The sequence below is a fragment of the Nannospalax galili genome, unplaced genomic scaffold (assembly GCF_000622305.1).
Source record: "Nannospalax galili isolate Female #2095 unplaced genomic scaffold, S.galili_v1.0 scaffold1408, whole genome shotgun sequence".
In the NCBI taxonomy this organism is placed as follows: domain Eukaryota; kingdom Metazoa; phylum Chordata; class Mammalia; order Rodentia; family Spalacidae; genus Nannospalax; species Nannospalax galili.
In genome coordinates this window covers 302,276-319,489 of record NW_008357131.1, presented here as the reverse complement: position 1 = coordinate 319,489, position 17,214 = coordinate 302,276, and the positions used below count along the sequence as shown (strand labels likewise).

At 45.4% G+C, this 17,214-nt stretch overlaps 1 protein-coding gene and 1 non-coding gene across 4 annotated transcripts in view; one reads left to right on the top strand and one right to left on the bottom strand.

The window, feature by feature from the left end:
* The window catches only part of Znf341 (zinc finger protein 341), a 53,841-nt gene that overhangs the window by 32,261 nt on the left and 4,366 nt on the right, over positions 1-17,214 (top strand). For all 3 annotated transcript variants that reach the window (XM_029557160.1, XM_008855054.3, XM_029557159.1), the window contains 4 exons: positions 2,931-3,112; positions 6,314-6,522; positions 9,234-9,330; positions 11,489-11,621. In XM_029557160.1, the coding sequence (XP_029413020.1) occupies positions 2,931-3,112; positions 6,314-6,522; positions 9,234-9,330; positions 11,489-11,621 (621 nt within the window). The remainder of the gene's footprint in view (positions 1-2,930; positions 3,113-6,313; positions 6,523-9,233; positions 9,331-11,488; positions 11,622-17,214) is intronic.
* Positions 14,672-14,843, bottom strand: LOC115067938. Its single transcript, XR_003847295.1, has one exon. It is a non-coding gene; the product is annotated as a small nucleolar RNA SNORA23 (small nucleolar RNA).

Genomic DNA, 17,214 nt, shown 5'->3' with positions numbered 1-17,214 from the left:
TACAAATTTCGTAATTTCATCTTTTCTTACTGCTGAGTAGAACTCCATCGTATAAATGAACCATATTTTCATTATCCACTCATCAGTTGAGGGGCACTTAGGTTGCTTCCATCTCTTAGCTATTGTGAAAAGAGCAGCAAACAAACATGGATATACAAGTGTCTCTGTGATGGGATGAGTTCTTTGGGCATATGCCAAGGAATAGTATAACTGGGTCAAATGGTAGGTTCATTTGTAGTTTTTTAAGAGTTCTCTACACTGCTTTCCATAGAGGTTGAACAAGTTTGCAGCCCCACCAGTGTGGATGAGTGTTCCCCTTTCCCCGCATCCTCTCCAACATTTGGTATCATTTGTTTTCTTGATCTTAGCCAATCTGATTAGGGTAAGGTGGAATCTTAAAATGGTTTTAATTTGCATTTCCCTAATTATTTAGGGATGTTGAGCATCTTGTAAGATGTTTCCTAGCCATCTTTACTTCTTCTTTTAAGAACTCTCTGTTCAGCTCCTTAGCCCATCTATTAATTGGGTTGCTTCTTGTCTTGGTTCTCTGTTTTCTGAGTTCATTATATATTCTGGATATTAAACCTCTGTCAGATGTGTTGTTGGTGAAGATTTTCTCCCATTCTTGGGTTTTCTGTTCGCTTCCCTTGTTGCGTCTTTTGCGGAAGCTTTTTAGTTTAATGAGGTCCCATTTGTTAATTCTTGCCCTTGTTTACTGAGCAATTGATGTCTGGTTTAGAAAATCCTTTCCTACACTTATATCTTGTAGGTTTTTCCCAAATGTTTTCTTCTAACAGTTTCAGAGTTTCAGGTTTTAAATTGGGGTCTTTGATCCATTTGGAACTGACTTTTGTGTCGGGTGAAAGATAGGGGTTTAGTTTCATTCTCCTACACGTGCAGATCCAGTTTTGCGAGCACCATTTGCTGAACATGCTGTCTTTCCTCCAGTAAATATTCTTGGTCCCCTTGTCAAATATCAGGTGGATGAAATTGCATTTACTCATATTTGGGTCTTCGGTTTTGTTCCATTGATCTATGGGTCTATTTTTGTGCCAGTACCATGTTGTTTTTATGACTACAGCTCTATATTACAGCTTAAAAGCTGGTATAGTAAGCCCCCCGGCATTGATCTTAGTGCTCAGGGTTGTTTTGGCTATCCGAGCGCTTTTGTGCTTCCATATGAATCTTAGGGTTGTTTTTCCTAATTCTTTGAAAAATGTCATGGGGATTTTGATCAGCATTGCATTGAATCTATAAATGACTTTTGGTAGGATGGTCATTTTTACAATATTAATTCTTCCAATCCATGAGCATGGGAGGTCCTTCCATCTTCTGATGTCTTCCTCACTGTAGAGGTCTTTAATGTTTTTGGTCAGGTTTATCCCGAGATATTTTATTGGGGGGGGGCGGGGCCAGAATCCAGGGCCTTGTGCATGTTATGGTAAGTGCTCCACTCCTGGGCTACACCCTCAGCCATAGGTGGGGTGGCGTGCCGAGAGTCCAGCGCCTGTTGGATGTTATTGGAAGCGCGCCACTCCGGGGCTCTACCCTCAGCCATAGGGAAATATTGTGTGTGTGTGTGTGTGTGTGTGTGTGTGTGTGTGTGTGTGTGTGTGTACTTTTTTTTTGTTTCCTTCAAGATTTAATTTTAATTTTTTTAATTAAAAAAATTTTTTTCTCGTCTCTTTCAGGGTCTCCTTATAGCCCCAGCTGGCCTGGACTCTATGTAGACCAGGCTTGCCTTAGTCTCACAGAGATCCACCTACCTCTGCCTCTCAAGTGCTGGGATTAAAGGCGTGCACTACCACGCACGGCTTCTGTTTTATGTGTATGAGTGTTTTGCCCAAATGCATATCAGTGCACCACATGTGTACAATGCCTTTGGAGACCAGAAGAAGGTGTCAGATCCCCTGGAACTGGAGTTAAGGATGATTTTTAGCCACTGTCTGGGTGCTAGGACCCAAACCCAGGTCTTCTGTAAATGCAGCAAGTGCTCTTAATCGCTGAGCTGTCTCTCTGGCCCCTGAACTAAAATTTTGAAATCCAGTGTGTATTTACATCGAGAGCACATCTGGATTGGGACTGGCCACTTCCTAGATCTAGGTTGTCACCTGTGGCTTGTGGCCACAGTATAGGACAATGCAGAGCCAGAGCCACACACAGCCCTTTTTATGGAAGTCCCTGGGTAAGCAGCACCAGCCACATGCCAGCTGTGAAGGGCCCTAGGTAGCCACATTCATCTGACCCTCTGCTGGTGTTCTGTTGAAGCTGGTCTTCTGTTGACCCGGGCTCTTGGGAGCCTCTTGTTGGGGGAAACCACTTCCCTCTGCTTTTCAAACTCCTGCAGACTCAGCACCACAGGCTACCCATTCAGCATACATTGTGGAGCCTACTTTGTGCTGGACTGTGCCCTGTAGAGGTGAGGGAGGAGGCCCCTGATGTCAGGGAGAGTTAGGAACCATCTAGTGAGCAGTGGTCTTGTAAGCAAAGGCTAATGAAGCAAATGTGAGCCTTAAAGTCAGAAGGGCCTTGGAGGAAGTATGAGTATGGCCAGGAATAGTAGTCAGTTGTTTTTAAAAGTTATTTATTTTGGGGGCTGGAGTGATGGCTCAGTGGCTAAGAGCACTGGTTTCTCTTGCAGAGAACCCTGGTTTGATTCCCAGCACCCACATGGTGGCTAAGAGCTGCCCATACCTCCAGCTCCAGGGGATCTGATGCCTTATTCTGACTGACCTCCACAGGCATTGCATGACACAGGTGCACTTATACACATGCAGGCAATACACTCATATACATTAAAAATAAAATATAGAAAATATTTTAAAAATACATTTATTTATTTTAAATATTGTATTTATTATTTTTATATGGCTACTGTCCTGGCTCTCTTGCCGCCCTTCTCTGTGACTTCTTTCCCTGTCTCTCTGTAGGGTTGGGCCAGAACACACCACAGCCCCAGGCCTTGCCTACAACAGATGAGGACGAGGGTGACAAGCTAGAGCCCAAACAGGTGGTCCTCATCGACAGCTCCTACCTGTGCCAGTTCTGCCCTAACAAGTTCAGCACATACTTCCAGCTCAAGTCTCACATGACCCAGCACAAGAATGAGCAGGTGGGTAGCCAGAGTGGAGGACAAGGTCACCCATTTCTGAGTGCTACTTGGAAAGGGATAGGTTAAGTCACCCTGGGGGCAGATCACAGAAACCTTTCACTTAACTGGCTTAAACAGAATTTTAGGAGTTCATCTTTTGACATAAGGGGAGGCTGAGCTAGAGAAGTTCCAGGCCTGAGATGTTAGATGCTCAGCTCAGCATCAAGGGCCTTGTGTCTCATCAGTACCAGTGCTGGTGGCTGCTATCCCAGGCGTGGCCTTGTCTTCCACTGTGCTCACCTTGTGCTTGTGGTCACTCCATCTTTTTTCTTTCTTTCTTTTTTTGGTCTTTTTGAGACAGGGTCTCCCTGTAGCCCTAGCTGGCCTGGAACTCACTATGTAGACCAGGCTGGCCTTGAACTCACAGAGATCAGCCTGCCTCTGCCTCCCGAGTGCTGGGATTAAAGGTGATTTCTTACATTTATTTATTGGGGTGGGGGACGTGCCACATGGTGTGGGTGAGGAAGTCAGAAGACAACTTTCAGTAGTTGTTCTCTCTTCCCAACATGTGAGTCTTGAGGATTAAACTCAGATTGTCAGGCTTAGTGGCAAGTGCCTTTACCCATGAGCTCTCTTGCTGGCCCTGTGGTCACTGTTATAGGAAACTCGGTCATAGTATGTCTTCATGAGCAATGGAAACCTTCCCTAGACGCATTCTCTACATCTCTTATGGGTCAGTCTCACTATGTAGCCCTGGCTGGCCTAGAACTCGCTGTATAAACTCACAGAGATCCTCCTGCCTCTGCCTCCTGAGTGCTGGGATTAAAGTCATTGCACTACCACATCTAGCTAGAAACGTTTTTTTTTTAGTACTTTGAAAATTCTGCTGGCAGTGTACACCTCAGGTGTCCACACAGTGCCAAACACTCCTTATTCCTAGGCAAATGAACTCCAATTTGCCCAGTGTAGCAATAGGCTGAGTTAAAGCACTTGATATCCTGACAGTCTTGCATCTAGTGCAGGCCATGTGATGCATTTCTTGGTCAGTGATAGCCAGGCAAAAGTCTTTGGGGACACCATCTCTCCCAAAGCAGAAAGGCAAAAGCTTGCTGAAAGGCATTCTTTTTTTTTTTTTTTTTTATCCTGACTGGAATACAAATGTGATAGATGGAGATATAGCAACTATTCTGCAACCTTGAGGGTGAATGCCACAAGCTAAGGATAGCAGAGTGGAGACTGAGAATCCTGGTCCATGAAGACTTATTTATCCTACTATATAAGCCCAACACCGCTAATTACAGGCTTATTTTCATCCGAGAGGAATAAAGCTATTTCCAGTTTTCTGTTTCTAACCATTAACCAGTTTTCTATTATTTGAAGTATAATAAAACTCTCTTAAATGACAAAAATACTGACTGTGGGGCTAGGGACATAGCTCAGTTGGTCACATGATTACCTAGCAGTCACAAAGCCCTGGATGTGATCCCTCACAGTTCATGTACCCAGTATGATACTGCACACTAAAATCCAAGCACTTGGGAGACAGAAGATGCAGGATCAAAAATTCAAAGTCATCCTTGACTGCATAGTGAGTTTGAGGCCAGCCTGGGATACATGAGGCCCTGCCTCAAAATAAAATAAAATAAAATAAAATAAAATAAAATAAAAAAGCACATTTCTTACAGGAATGAGGCTGGATATTAGTCAGAATGAAAAGTGAAAAGGATGACAGAGCCAGTTCCCCATTAATGTCCATAACCTTTGGGGCTATATTAGTCACTTTTCTGTTGCTGTGATAGAAACACTGACTCAAGCAATTTATAGAAGGAAGAGTTTATTTGAGCTTATGGTTCCAGGGGAATTACAGTCTGTCATGGCGGGGAGGCATGGTGGCTGGAGGCGGCTGGACCAGGAGCAGCAGAAGTGAAGCTCTCACATCATCACACAGGCACAGGAAGCAAGAGAGCGACTGGAGATCCAGCAAGGCTTAAGAACTCTCTAAGCCCACCCCCAGTGACATGCTTCCTCCAGCATAGCCACACCTTCTAAAACCTTCCAAAACAGTACCACCATATGGGGACAAAATGTCCAAATACTTGGAGCCTATGGGGGACATTTCCATTCAAACCATCACAAGGGTTATCTCTTCTACCTGACCAAAAACAGTCACGTTACGACCAGGGGTGTGGCTCAGGGATAGAGCACTTGCGTAGCATGTGCAAGGCCCTAGGTTCTATCCCCAGCACCACCAAAAAAATTAAAAAGTCATTTATCTTATATCAGTTAACATTAATCTTAAGAGTCTAGGTCCTAAATCAATATAGTCAAAACTAGCCACATCCCCAAAAGCAAGAGGACCTCTAGGCCAGGTTGTGGATAGTGGTTGTAAAGGGAGGTCCCCAGACCAGCAACATATGCACCATCTGATTATTTATTTTATTTTTTTTTATTTGAGTCAGGGTCTCCCTGTAGCCCCCGCTGGCCTAGAATTCCCTATGTAGACCAGGCTGGCCTGAACTCACAGAGAATTACCTGCTTCTGCCTCCTGAGTGCTTTGATGAAAGGTGTGTACCATGCCTGGTGAAGTAGGTGTTCTTAACCACTGAACCTTCAACCCCCAGTTTGTGATTTTGATGTTCACTCAGGTTTTTTCTTTTTTTTTTTTTTTTAAGACAGGTTCTCATGTAACCCAGGTTGGCCTTGGACTCACCATGTATCCAAGAATAATCTTGAGTTCTTGATCTTCCTGCCTCTTCCTCCCAAGTGCTGAGCTTGCAGGTATGCAACACTACATCCAGCTAATGACATCTACTCAAGTTTGAGAGCCACTCTACGACTCCCTGACACTGGATGAGTAGAGGGTCAGACCTGTATTTCCAGGTCTTAGATAATTTCTCTGTATACACCAGGTTGCACAGAGCCTGAGGGAAGGGTAACTGGATCAGAAGAGAACCCTGTAATCAGAATGAAGCCAGAAGCTGGGCTTGGTGCCACAAGCCTGTAATAACAGGTGCTGGGAGGCTTATGTAGGAGGATCACAGTTCAAGGCCTGACTAGGCTGCAGAGTGAGTTAAGACCAGCCTGGGCAACTTAGTATTTGTGTCAAAACAAACAGTAAAAAGAGAGCTGGAGATACAGTTCGGTGGTAGAGTGCTTGCCACAGGTGGGGGTGGCAGTAGAGGCAGCTCCCACCTCTCTCACCTCCCACTGTCTCCCCTCAAGGTATACAAGTGCGTGGTCAAAAGCTGTGCCCAGACCTTCCCCAAGCTCGATACGTTTCTAGAGCACATCAAAAGCCACCAGGAGGAGCTGAGCTACCGCTGCCACCTGTGCGGCAAGGACTTCCCCTCACTGTACGATCTTGGTGTGCACCAGTACTCCCACAGCCTGCTGCCGCAGCATAGCCCCAAGAAGGGCAGCACCGTCTACAAGTACGTGCCTCGGACTTTCTCCCCATGCCAGAATAGTGGACAGACAACCCTGGCTCAGACTACTCAGGACCAGGACATACCTCAAAGGGAAACTGAAGCTGAAGGCTTCAGTTCTGCAGGGATCCAGCCTTGCAGAGTGTTTTTGAGCATTGGCACCAATGAAAAAGATACTGGTTCTTAGATCATTCTTCAACTTAGTAGGAATTTATCATGGAAAAATAGCCTTGAAAAGGGAAACTAGGGGCCAGTGAGATGGCTCAGTGGGTAAAGGCTTGCTGCCAAGCCTGATGACCTGAATTTGGTCCCTTGGACCTCACATGGTAGAAGGAGAACTGACTCCCACAAGTTGCCCTCTGACTTCCACTGGCGTACACTCTCTCTCTCTCTCTCTCTCTCTCTCTCTCTCTCTCTCACACACACACACACACACACAATAAATTTTTTAAATGTGTAATTTGAAAAAATCTAGGGCTGGAAAGATGGCTTAGTGGTTAAGAATGCATACTGCTCTTGCAGAGGACCCGAGTTTGGTTCCTAGCACCCACTCTGGGAGGCTCAGAACTACCTGTAATTCCAGCACCAGGGGATCTGACACCCTCCTTTGTATTCCTCGAGCAGTTGCACCCACATGTCCACATGTCCACACAGACCCGTATACACCTAAGTAAAATATAATAAATCTTTTTTAAAAAGTTTAAAAAGAAAACTAATATTTTTCCCTGTTAGTAATAAAAAAACTATTTGATTTTTCCTTTTTTCTTTTTCTTTTCTTTCTTTTTTTTTTCTTTTTTTTTTTTTTGGTTTTTTTGAGACAGGGTCTCCCTGTAGCCCCAGCTGGCCTGGAACTTGCTATATAGACCAGGCTGGCCTCGAAGTCACAGAGATCTGCTGGCAGTGCCACCAATCCCAGCTAGTTGATTTTTTTTTTCTAAGCTAAAAAATTAGGAAACTATCTTATAATCAACAGAACCTAGGTTATAGTCAAAATAATGCACTGACTCTGAACAGAAATAAGCGAGCACATGTTGGAAAGCAAAAGTTCTAAAAAAAATCTTGCTTCTTTTTAATCTATATAAAATATAGGTTAAAGTTGAAACTGAGTTTTTTGTTTTGAGTCAGGGTCTCACTATATAGCCTTGACTGACCTGGAACTCACTAGGTAGATCAGGCTGGCCCTAAACTTGTGATCCTCCCATCTCTGCCTCCTGAGTGCTGGGATTCTACCTGTGAGTCACCATGCCTGGCTTGTCCAGTCTTAGACTGAACAAAGAACGAATCACCTGTAAACTTGGGGTGATGTTTTCAGTGGCCATCTGTTAGTCTCAATGTAGTCATGAAAAGGGTTGTGTTGTCAGAAATGAGATTCCACAAAGATCTTTAGCTCTTTCTCCCTGAAGCTATCACTCTGGTGGTCACCCTTGTAGCCCGGAATTTCCCCACCCTCTGCCAGACTTCCTCTGTAGAGGGTATTTCTACAGATGCTTACCATCAGTCCCTATGGTTTTCCCTCTGGGTTTTTAGCTGCCCCTTTGCCTTCTACTGACTGAGTGACTGTTTCTCAGCCAATCCCAAGCCCATGGGGACAGGAGGTGGTGTCTATCTGGGAAGCATACAATTGCCACAGGCCTCAGTTTCCTTACCTGTGATGTGGGATCCCAATAGTGCTTAGCCTATTGGACTTTTGGTCAGGATCTCTGTAGCCCAGGCTGGTCTAACTTACTGTGTACCCAAGGCTAACTCTTGAACTCCTCTTGCCTCTGCCTCTCAAGTGCTGGTATTGAAAGTATGTGCCACTATGCCTAGCCTTTTTTTTAAAATTTTTATTCTTTTTTGAGACTGGGTCTTGTATAGCCAAGGCTAGCCTTGAACTTATTATGTATCTGAAGACAAACTTGAATTTCTGATCCTCAAGTTTCTACCTTCTAAATGCTGAGATTACAGGCCTGCTCTACCACACCTGGTTTATTCAGTGTTGGGAATCAAACCAAGGTTGTCATGCATGCTAGAAAGCACTTTACCAGCTGAGCTTCATAGAAGTTTGAAGCCAGCTTGGGCTCTATGAGACCCTGTCTTAAAAAAAAAAAAAAGTTTATTGATTTTATTTTCTCCCTAGTTACAAAAGGCATCCCTGGTAAATACAGAGCAAAGGGGAAAAACTTTTAAGAATGGAGCCCAGCTGGGCACAGTGGCACATACCTTTAATCCTAGCACAAGGGAGGCAGAGGGAGAAAGATCTCTATGAGATCCAGGCCAGTCTGGTCTATATATCAAGTTCCGGGTGAGCTATGGTTACAGGGAAACCCTGTCTCAAAAAAATATATATAAAAAACCATTTTGTAATTATATGTATATATCCCAGGCTATTCTTAAACTCACTATGTACCCTAGAATTACCCTGAATTCCTGATCTTCCTGCCTCTACCCCTGAACCATTGAGATTATAGGCATTGCCCGTGATTTTCTGTCTACCCTGGGGGATAAGGGACTGCATGGGGCAAGGTGATTCTCTGGTTTCTCAGGAAACCAGAGAGGCTACTGCGCATGTCAGAGCAGTTAACTGAGGATACAATGACAGGTAAGAAGAATGGACACATTTCAGCGTGAATTAGATACATGAGGGATTTTGCCTCCTGATGTCACCCTGGGGAAGCATGGGAAGATCTCCACGCCTACTGGATGTCCCTCTCATCTATCCATTCCTTCCCACTTAGGTGTGTCAAATGTGTCAACAAATACTCCACCCCTGAGGCCCTGGAGCACCACGTACAGACTGCCACTCACAGCTTCCCCTGCCCACACTGCCAGAAGGTAGGTGCCACGTCATGTGCCCAGAGTGTAGGAGGCACTCAGAACATAAAACGGGATCCCAAGGCATTTGTGAAGGAAGCAGTTTATGGTATCTCTTTAGTCCCTGAGAGATAATTCTCTAAAGCAGGGTCTTGAACAAAAGAAAGCTTAGTGTATTAGGCCCCCATGGACAGCTCAGTTTCCTCTTCTTGTATATACAATGACACACATATCCTGATGGGTGCTCTGTGCTACAAGGTCATGACAGGCAGAACTGTGTACGTGTACTCAGGCACAGACCACACTGCATTCCTTTTTCTGTGTTATGGGTTGTTCCTACCATAAGAGGAGACCCTGAGAGGGGTGATGAGGTGGTGGATGAGCCCTCAAGACCTTTCTCCTCCCACTTCAGCCCAGCTCGGGGCTGACAGTGTCTGAGGGGCAGCCTCCTGCCTTCTCTGTGTTATCCCTATCCTTACCCGGGCTTCTTTGCAGTGACTCTGGAAGTACTCCTTGTAGCCTGTCCCCAGGGTCATCTAATATCCAGCAAGCATTCAGTTTCCACTGTCTTGAGTGTCGTCATTTTTAAAAATGTATTTATTTTTATTGTTTGTGTGTATGAGTGTACTGCCTGCATGTGTGTAAGTGTACCCATGTTGTACAGTACCCACAGAGGACAGAAGAAGGTGTTAGATCTGCTGGAGCTGGAGTTATGGACGGTTGTTAGCTGCCATGTGGGTGCTGGGATTCAAAACAGGTCTTCTGTAAGAACAACCAGTTCTCTTAACCACTGAGCCATCTCTCCAGCCCCCATAGTGTCATCATTTTTGTAAAGTTTATTTGAGTCAGGTCCAGAGTTGTGATCACCTGATACAGCAGAAGCTGCTGTTAATCCACAGGTGTCCCCTCACCCACTGCTTCTATTTTCCTTAATCTTTGAAAGAAACTAGGCCAGTGGTCCTGTGGCATTTCCTGAAGTCTGGGTTTTGCTGACTGCATCCCCTGACGTGTCTAATTTATTTCCTCTTCCTACACATTCCTAACATGGCAGGTTCTTTCAGTCCAGCTTGGATTTTACTTCATCTTCATTCTAGGTTTCTGGTTATACAGTTTAACTGGGGCTTTGGAATTTGAAGGTATGAACTGAACAAGAAGTCTGTGCCTGGTGCCTTTTACTTGAGCTGCCTCACTCAACCCTATGGTGCAGATCTCCTATTCCTATTCTACGGGTGAGGGGACCAAGGTGGAAAGGGCACCCAGTTAGGAAGTGATGGGGTTAAGCCCCTGACCACATCACTTTACCAGCTATGTGAAAAAATGAATGAGTGACTGAACGAATGCCCTTCCCAGTCCTCTGTTAGCGATTGTGGTGCCCGTTTCCTGGCTCTTTTATTATCCTTCCTAGTCACTTCTTTAGCTATTTGACTACTTTTTAATTCATTAATTAACTTGTCAGTCATTTCACCAGGCCAGTGCTGGGGAATGATAGGCGCCGTGTTTTCCCATGGGGTCCCATGTAAGCTAATGCTACAGTTCAGTGAGTTAATTGCTGACTTAAAACTTTGGGTGATCAAGAACTGGAGAGATGGCTCAGTGGTTAGGAGCACTGGCTGCTCTTGCAGAGGACCCAGGTTCGATTCCCAGCACCCACATTAGAACTAACAGCCCTCCTTAACTCTAGTTCCAGAGATTCCAGCGCCCTCTTCTGACATCCACAGGCATTGCATGACATGGGTGTACTTAACACATATGCTGGCAATACACTTATACAGATAAAATAATAATAAATAATAAATAATAAATAATAAATAAAATATTTTTTAAAACTTGGGGTGGTCATACAAAGGCAGGATTTGTTTTGTCTAGTATGACACCAGGTAGTCAAGAAATCTTCACAGAGGCACTGATACCTGAGTTGGGTCTTGAGGGAGGAATAGGGGTTTAGGATACCAAGAGAAAGCCCTCTGTGTAGGAAGAACAGCCTGGGCAGAAGCTCAGAGTGGATGGGAACTTAGGGAGCCAGGGGGTCCTGAGGGCTAGGTTGGTCACTCTGGGCCCTAGCCCCTGTGGGCAGAAAGCAAGGTGTTTCCATAGGGACTGGAAGCCAGGATCTCTGAGCTCAGAATGCTGAAGGTGGCAAGGGAAGGGCCTGTGAGGCTGACCTCACCTCTTCCTCCAGGTGTTTCCTTGTGAACGTTACCTACGGCGTCACCTGCCCACCCATGGCAGTGGTGGCCGGTTCAAGTGCCAGGTCTGCAAGAAGTTCTTCCGAAGGGAGCACTACCTCAAGCTGCATGCCCACATCCACTCAGGTGGGCACCCTGCCATGCCTACTCCTCCTGCCCCAGCCCTCCCTCTCTGGTCTGTGCCTTTGTCCCTCTTCTGTCCCCATTGGCTCTTCTCCCCTTCTCCCCTTCTCCCCCACATCCCTCTTCTTGTCTCCTTACTGATCTCCACTCACCTGTCCTCAGCTGTGAACAAGGGGTTCCCACCACCAGAGAGCACAAGGCAGGTGGGGGCACTTGACTCTGTCCCGAGTGTCAGCCCTGCCAGAGAAGTGTGGGGAGACCACCTTCCTGAACATTCCTATCCCCTCTACTTGGTTCCCAACTTGAGACATGGTAATATTTTATTTTCTTTTGATCTTCATTTTTTTGTTTGTTCGGTTTTGGTTTTTGACCCTCTTGCCTTCCCCTCCCAAGTGCTAAGATTGCAGGTCTGGGCTACTATGTCTGGATTCAGTTTTATTTATTTCTTTGTGCATATGTGTATGAGTGCACTTGCATGCATGTGCTTATTTGTGTGTGTGAATGTGAGCCTGGGCATGTGTCATGGCCTATATGTCGGGTCAGAGGACATCCTCGGGTATCAGTCTTCACTTCCTACCTTGTTTGAGAAGGGTCTGTTTGTTGTTTTGTTTATTTATTTATTTACTTTTTTTGTCTTTTTTTTTTGAGGCAGTGTCTCCCTGTAGCCCCAGCTGTCCTGGAACTCACTATGTAGACCAGGCTGGCCTTGAACTCACAGAGATCCACGTGCCTCTGCCTCCCGAGTGCTGGAATTAAAGGTGTGCGCCACCACACCCAGCCTATTTATTTATTTTTTAAAATATTTTATTTATATTTTTATTTTATGTGTATGAATGTATTGCCTGCATGTATGTGAGTACACCCATGTTGTGCAATGCCACGGAGGTCAGAAGAAGGCATTGGATTTCCCTGGAACTGGAGTTAAGGACGGTTCTTAGCCGCCATGTGGGTGCTGGGAATTGAACCTGGGTCCTCTGTAAGAGTACTGAGCTCTTAACCACTGAGCCATCGCTCCAGCCCCACTGTTTTGTTTATTTTATTTATTTATTTATTTTTTCTGTTGTTTCTTGCTGCTGTAGGCCAGGCTAGCTGGCTTGTGAGTATCTAAGGATTCTCCTGTCTCTTCCTCTCATCTTGCCTGAAACGTGGGATGCCATGTCTAGTTCTGGGGATTTGGACCCAGGTCCTCAGACTTACATAGCCATCACTTTATCCACTGAGCCATCTATCTCCCCATCTCAGGATTCAGTTTTATTTTTTAAGTAACTACTGGCTAGGAGTGGCACATACCTGTGATCCTAACTACTCAGGAGGCTGAGATGGGAGGATCCAGGAGTTTGAGACCAGCCTTGGCAACATAGCGAGAGTCTGTCTCAATGCAACATCAAACAAAAGCCAAATTCCTACAAGTTGTGATGTGCATATCATGTCACGGGTTTTTTGTTTGTTTTTTAGTCTTTTTAACAGGGTCTCCTGGTAGTCCCAGCTGGCCTGGAACACACTATGTAAACCAGGCTGGCCTCGAACTCACAGAGATCCACCTGCCTCTGCCTCCCAAGTGCTAGGATTAAAGGAGTGTGCCACCACACCTGGCACAGGTTTTTTTTTTTTTTTAATATTTTTATTTTATGTGCATGAGTGTCTTGCCTGCATGTATGTAAGTACACTATGTGTGTGCAGTTCCCCAGGAGGCCAGGAGAGGGTGTCAGATCCCCTGGAACAGGAGTTACAAATGGTTGTTAGCCACCATGTGGGTGCTAGGAATCAAACCTGGGTCCTCTGGAAGAACAGTAACTGTTCTTAACCACTGAGTCATCTTTCCAGCCCCCACTTTATAGTTTTAAATTCCTCCCAAACATAACTGCTTGTTGCTGTCTATTTCAGTGATTCTACTTTTGTTTTATGTATTTGGAGGTGGGGTGGCGGGGGTTCTCACTATGTAGCCCTGACTAGCCTATAACTTGCTATATAAATCAGGCTGACCTCAAACTCACAAAAATCTGCTTGCCTCTGCCTCCCAAGTACTGGAATTAAAGGCATGCTTCACCATATGTGTGTGGGTGCCCACTGAGGCCAGAAAAGAGTGTTAGATCCTGTGGAGCTGGAGTTACAGATAGTTGGGAGCTTCCCAGTGTGGGTGCTGGGAACCAAAATCTGGTCCTCTAGAAGAGCAGCAAGCACCTAACCACTGAGCCATCCCTCTAGCCCCTCTATTTTTATTTAATATCTGTTCAACATACTTTCTTTTATGCATAAATTAACTTTTTAAAAGTTTTATGTAAGGCCAGGCGGGGTGGTACACTCCTTTAATCCCAGCACTTGGTCTGCCTCCTGAGTGCTGGGATTAAAGGCGTGCGCCACCACACCCAGCCTATTTATTTATTTTTTAAAATAGTTCCAGGACAGCTGGGGCTACAGGGAGACTCTGTCTCAAAAAGCCAAAAACAAAAACAAAAACAAAAAAAAATGTTTTATGTAGCTGGGCACCTTTAATCCCAGCACTCTGGAGGCAGAGGCAGGTGGATCTCTATGAGTTCAAGTCCAGCCTGATCTACATAGTGAGTTCCAGGCTAGCTGGGGCTATAGGGAGACCCTGTCTCAAAAAGAACAACAAAAAAGTTTTGTGTGTATGAGTGTTTTGCCTGCATGTATGCATACCCACGTGTGTAATGCCTATAGAGGCCGAAAGAAGGCATCAAATACCCTGGAGGTAGAGTTCCACATGGTTGTTAGCTGCCATGAATCTGAGTCCTCTGCAAGAGCAGCCAATGCTCTTAACTGCTGACCCATTTCTAAAACTCTGAGGAGGAGAGCGATCCAGGAAGACCACCTCTAGCCTCCACACTCCACACAATAATGTAAGGATGTGTATATATACATACACACAAAACAGAAGCATGTATACTTGGGGCTTCTGAGGTATTATACTTTTGTTTTTTTTTAATAAAAAGGGGGCCTAACAACATAGGGATCTTTCTAGATCAGGAAACAGAAAATCACCTTAGTTTTTTTTTTTTTCTGCTAGCTTGTTGGAGACAGGAACTTTTTTTTTTTAATGGCTGGGAATTTGGAGGCTGGTCAGTGGGAAATCTGCCCAGACACACAACACTAGACCAGTACTATGATCCCAAGTTATTCTTCGGTTGCATGATGTTTGTGTGGTGGAGACAGGATCTTATTCTGTAGCTCAGTCTGGCCTCAAACTCATAATGATCTCCTTGCCTCAGCCTCCTAAGTGTTGGGATCACAGGGATGGGTTACCACATTACCTGACTTTGACCTTTTTTTTTTTAAATTTTATTTATTATTTTTATTTTATGTGTGTTCGTGTATTGCCTGCATGCAGGTAAGTGTATCCATGTTGTGCAGTGCCGGAGGAGGTCAGAAGAGGCTATCGGATCCCCTGGGACTGGAGTTAAGGACAGTTGTTAGCTGCCATGTGGGTGCTGGGATTTGAACCAGGGTCTTCTGCAAGAACAGTCAGTGTTCTTAACCACTGAGCCATCTCTCCAGCCCTGACTTTGATCTTAATGATTGCACAGCATTCTGTTCTGAGGACCAGCATTCCTTTAACCAACTGGGTTGATGAGTTTTCAAATTCTTTGTTCATTCCAGTGAGAGAACAGAGAGGAAATAGTGGAAGGAAATCATACCAGCTACAGGGTAGGCTCATCCACAGGAACTTAGTAGGCATTTTAGTGATGCACTGTGGGCTCCTCAGAGGACCCTGATACCATCAGCTGCTTCCTCAGGGGAGCCCTGGGGCAGCTCAGGTGGCTCTGTAGCATACAGGTAGATGGGAACTTAAGTATCCAGCCACATGTAGACCATGAACAAGTCACTTCACCTTGCTGAACTTTGTCCTCTCATCTGTAAGGTGTGGGTGAGGGGAGGGATAGTGGCTGGACTCAGACAAGGTACGACTCCCTGTCCCAGAGTGGACCCTGTTGCTATAGTGTCCTGACCTTCACTCCTGCTACTCAGGCCACTGCCTACACTCACACCGATTCCTCACTTCCTCTCACACACAGGTGAGGCCAGTGTACTGCATGGCTGTGCCCAGCCTTCCTTCAACCCCTTCTGTTGTTTGTACCAGTCTCTACCACCCTACACCCTCACCTCTAAATCTCTTCTTATAGCTGAAGTTTTTTAAAAATATTGTATTATTTTTATTTTATGTGTCACTGCAATACCTTTTAAAAGAACTTAGAAGTTTTCCTTTGTCTATTATATATTATATGTTAAATAACACTAAACAGATGAAGTAAATGTTCTTTTTTTTTAAATATTTTATTATTTTTATTTTATGTGTACGAGTGCATTGCCTGCATGTGTGTGAGTGCACCTGTGTCATGCAATGCTTTGGAGGTCAGAAGAGGGCTTCAGATTCCCCTGGAACTGGAGTTAAGGACGGTTCGTAGCCACCATGTGGGTGCTGGGAATTGAACCTGGGTCCTCTGCAAGAGCAATTGGTGCTCTTAACCGCTGAGCCATCTCTCCAGCTCCAAAGCTGAAGTTTTTAAGGTCAAGGCCAGGGCTCCGGCAGCCCCAACAGACTAGGCTCAACTACACATCCCCAGCATGCCGATTAAAGACAGGTAATAGTGAAAAGCCAATGTGGCCACATTGGGAAGAGGAGCAAATAAAGGGGTATAGTGACCCCAGTTCATCTTGACATGAGCTTTAGGTTTACATAGAAGCTGGGCAAGAGGCAAGGTATGTATAATTAAGCAGTCCTGGTCAAGGTGTGGTCCTGCCACCCCTGTCTCAGCTCTGGTTCTTCAGGGTGGTCTGAGGAAGCCCTTGTTGCTGTCATCACTTGAAGGCGTCAGTCTGGTACCTCCATATGATCATTTCTGCTGCAGGGTGTGGCTTTGCCATCATGGATTGTTGCTGTCACCTGAGTGCAGGGGTGTCCTATCAATAGGGTTTTGCTCTTCCTGGAAGCCAAGGTGACTGCAGACTTAGGACAATGACTCATCTCTGTGCCTTCAGCCAAAGTAAAGGAAACAGATAAATTCCAAACAAAGACAAAGTTGCAGGTTTTCATACTGCTTTTATTACTTTATGGGCTGCAAAGAGGCATCAAGGATTTTTAGCAGAAGCAGTTTCTAGGTTCATACTTCACCTCCATAGCCAAGATGGAGAGGATCTGGACCTTCAGTCACATCCCATCCCTTCTCTGCTCAGATCCTCTGGTGGGTTCTCATCTGGCTCAAAGTCAAAGCCAAAGTCCTCACCTTGACCTTCCAGGTCTCCCCAGTAAGGTTGGCTGCCCAGTTGAACTGACATCCCCTACCCCATTCTCCCTCAGGTCCTTTGGGCTGCCTCCATAACTCCCATTGTTTTTCAGGCACCTTGGCATGCCTGGGCCCCTCACCTGGATAGGCATGGGTGCTTGATGCCACCTCAGGTCCCTCTCAATATGTAGCCTTGTCTAGGAGCCCCTCTCACTCATCTATCAAAAATAGCCCTGGGGTCTAGTGAGATGGCTCAGTGGGTAAAGGAAGCCTAACAACCTGAGTTTGATCCCTGTGGTCCTCATGGTGGAAGGAGAGAACCAACTCTTTCCGGTTGTCTTCTGACCCCCACATTC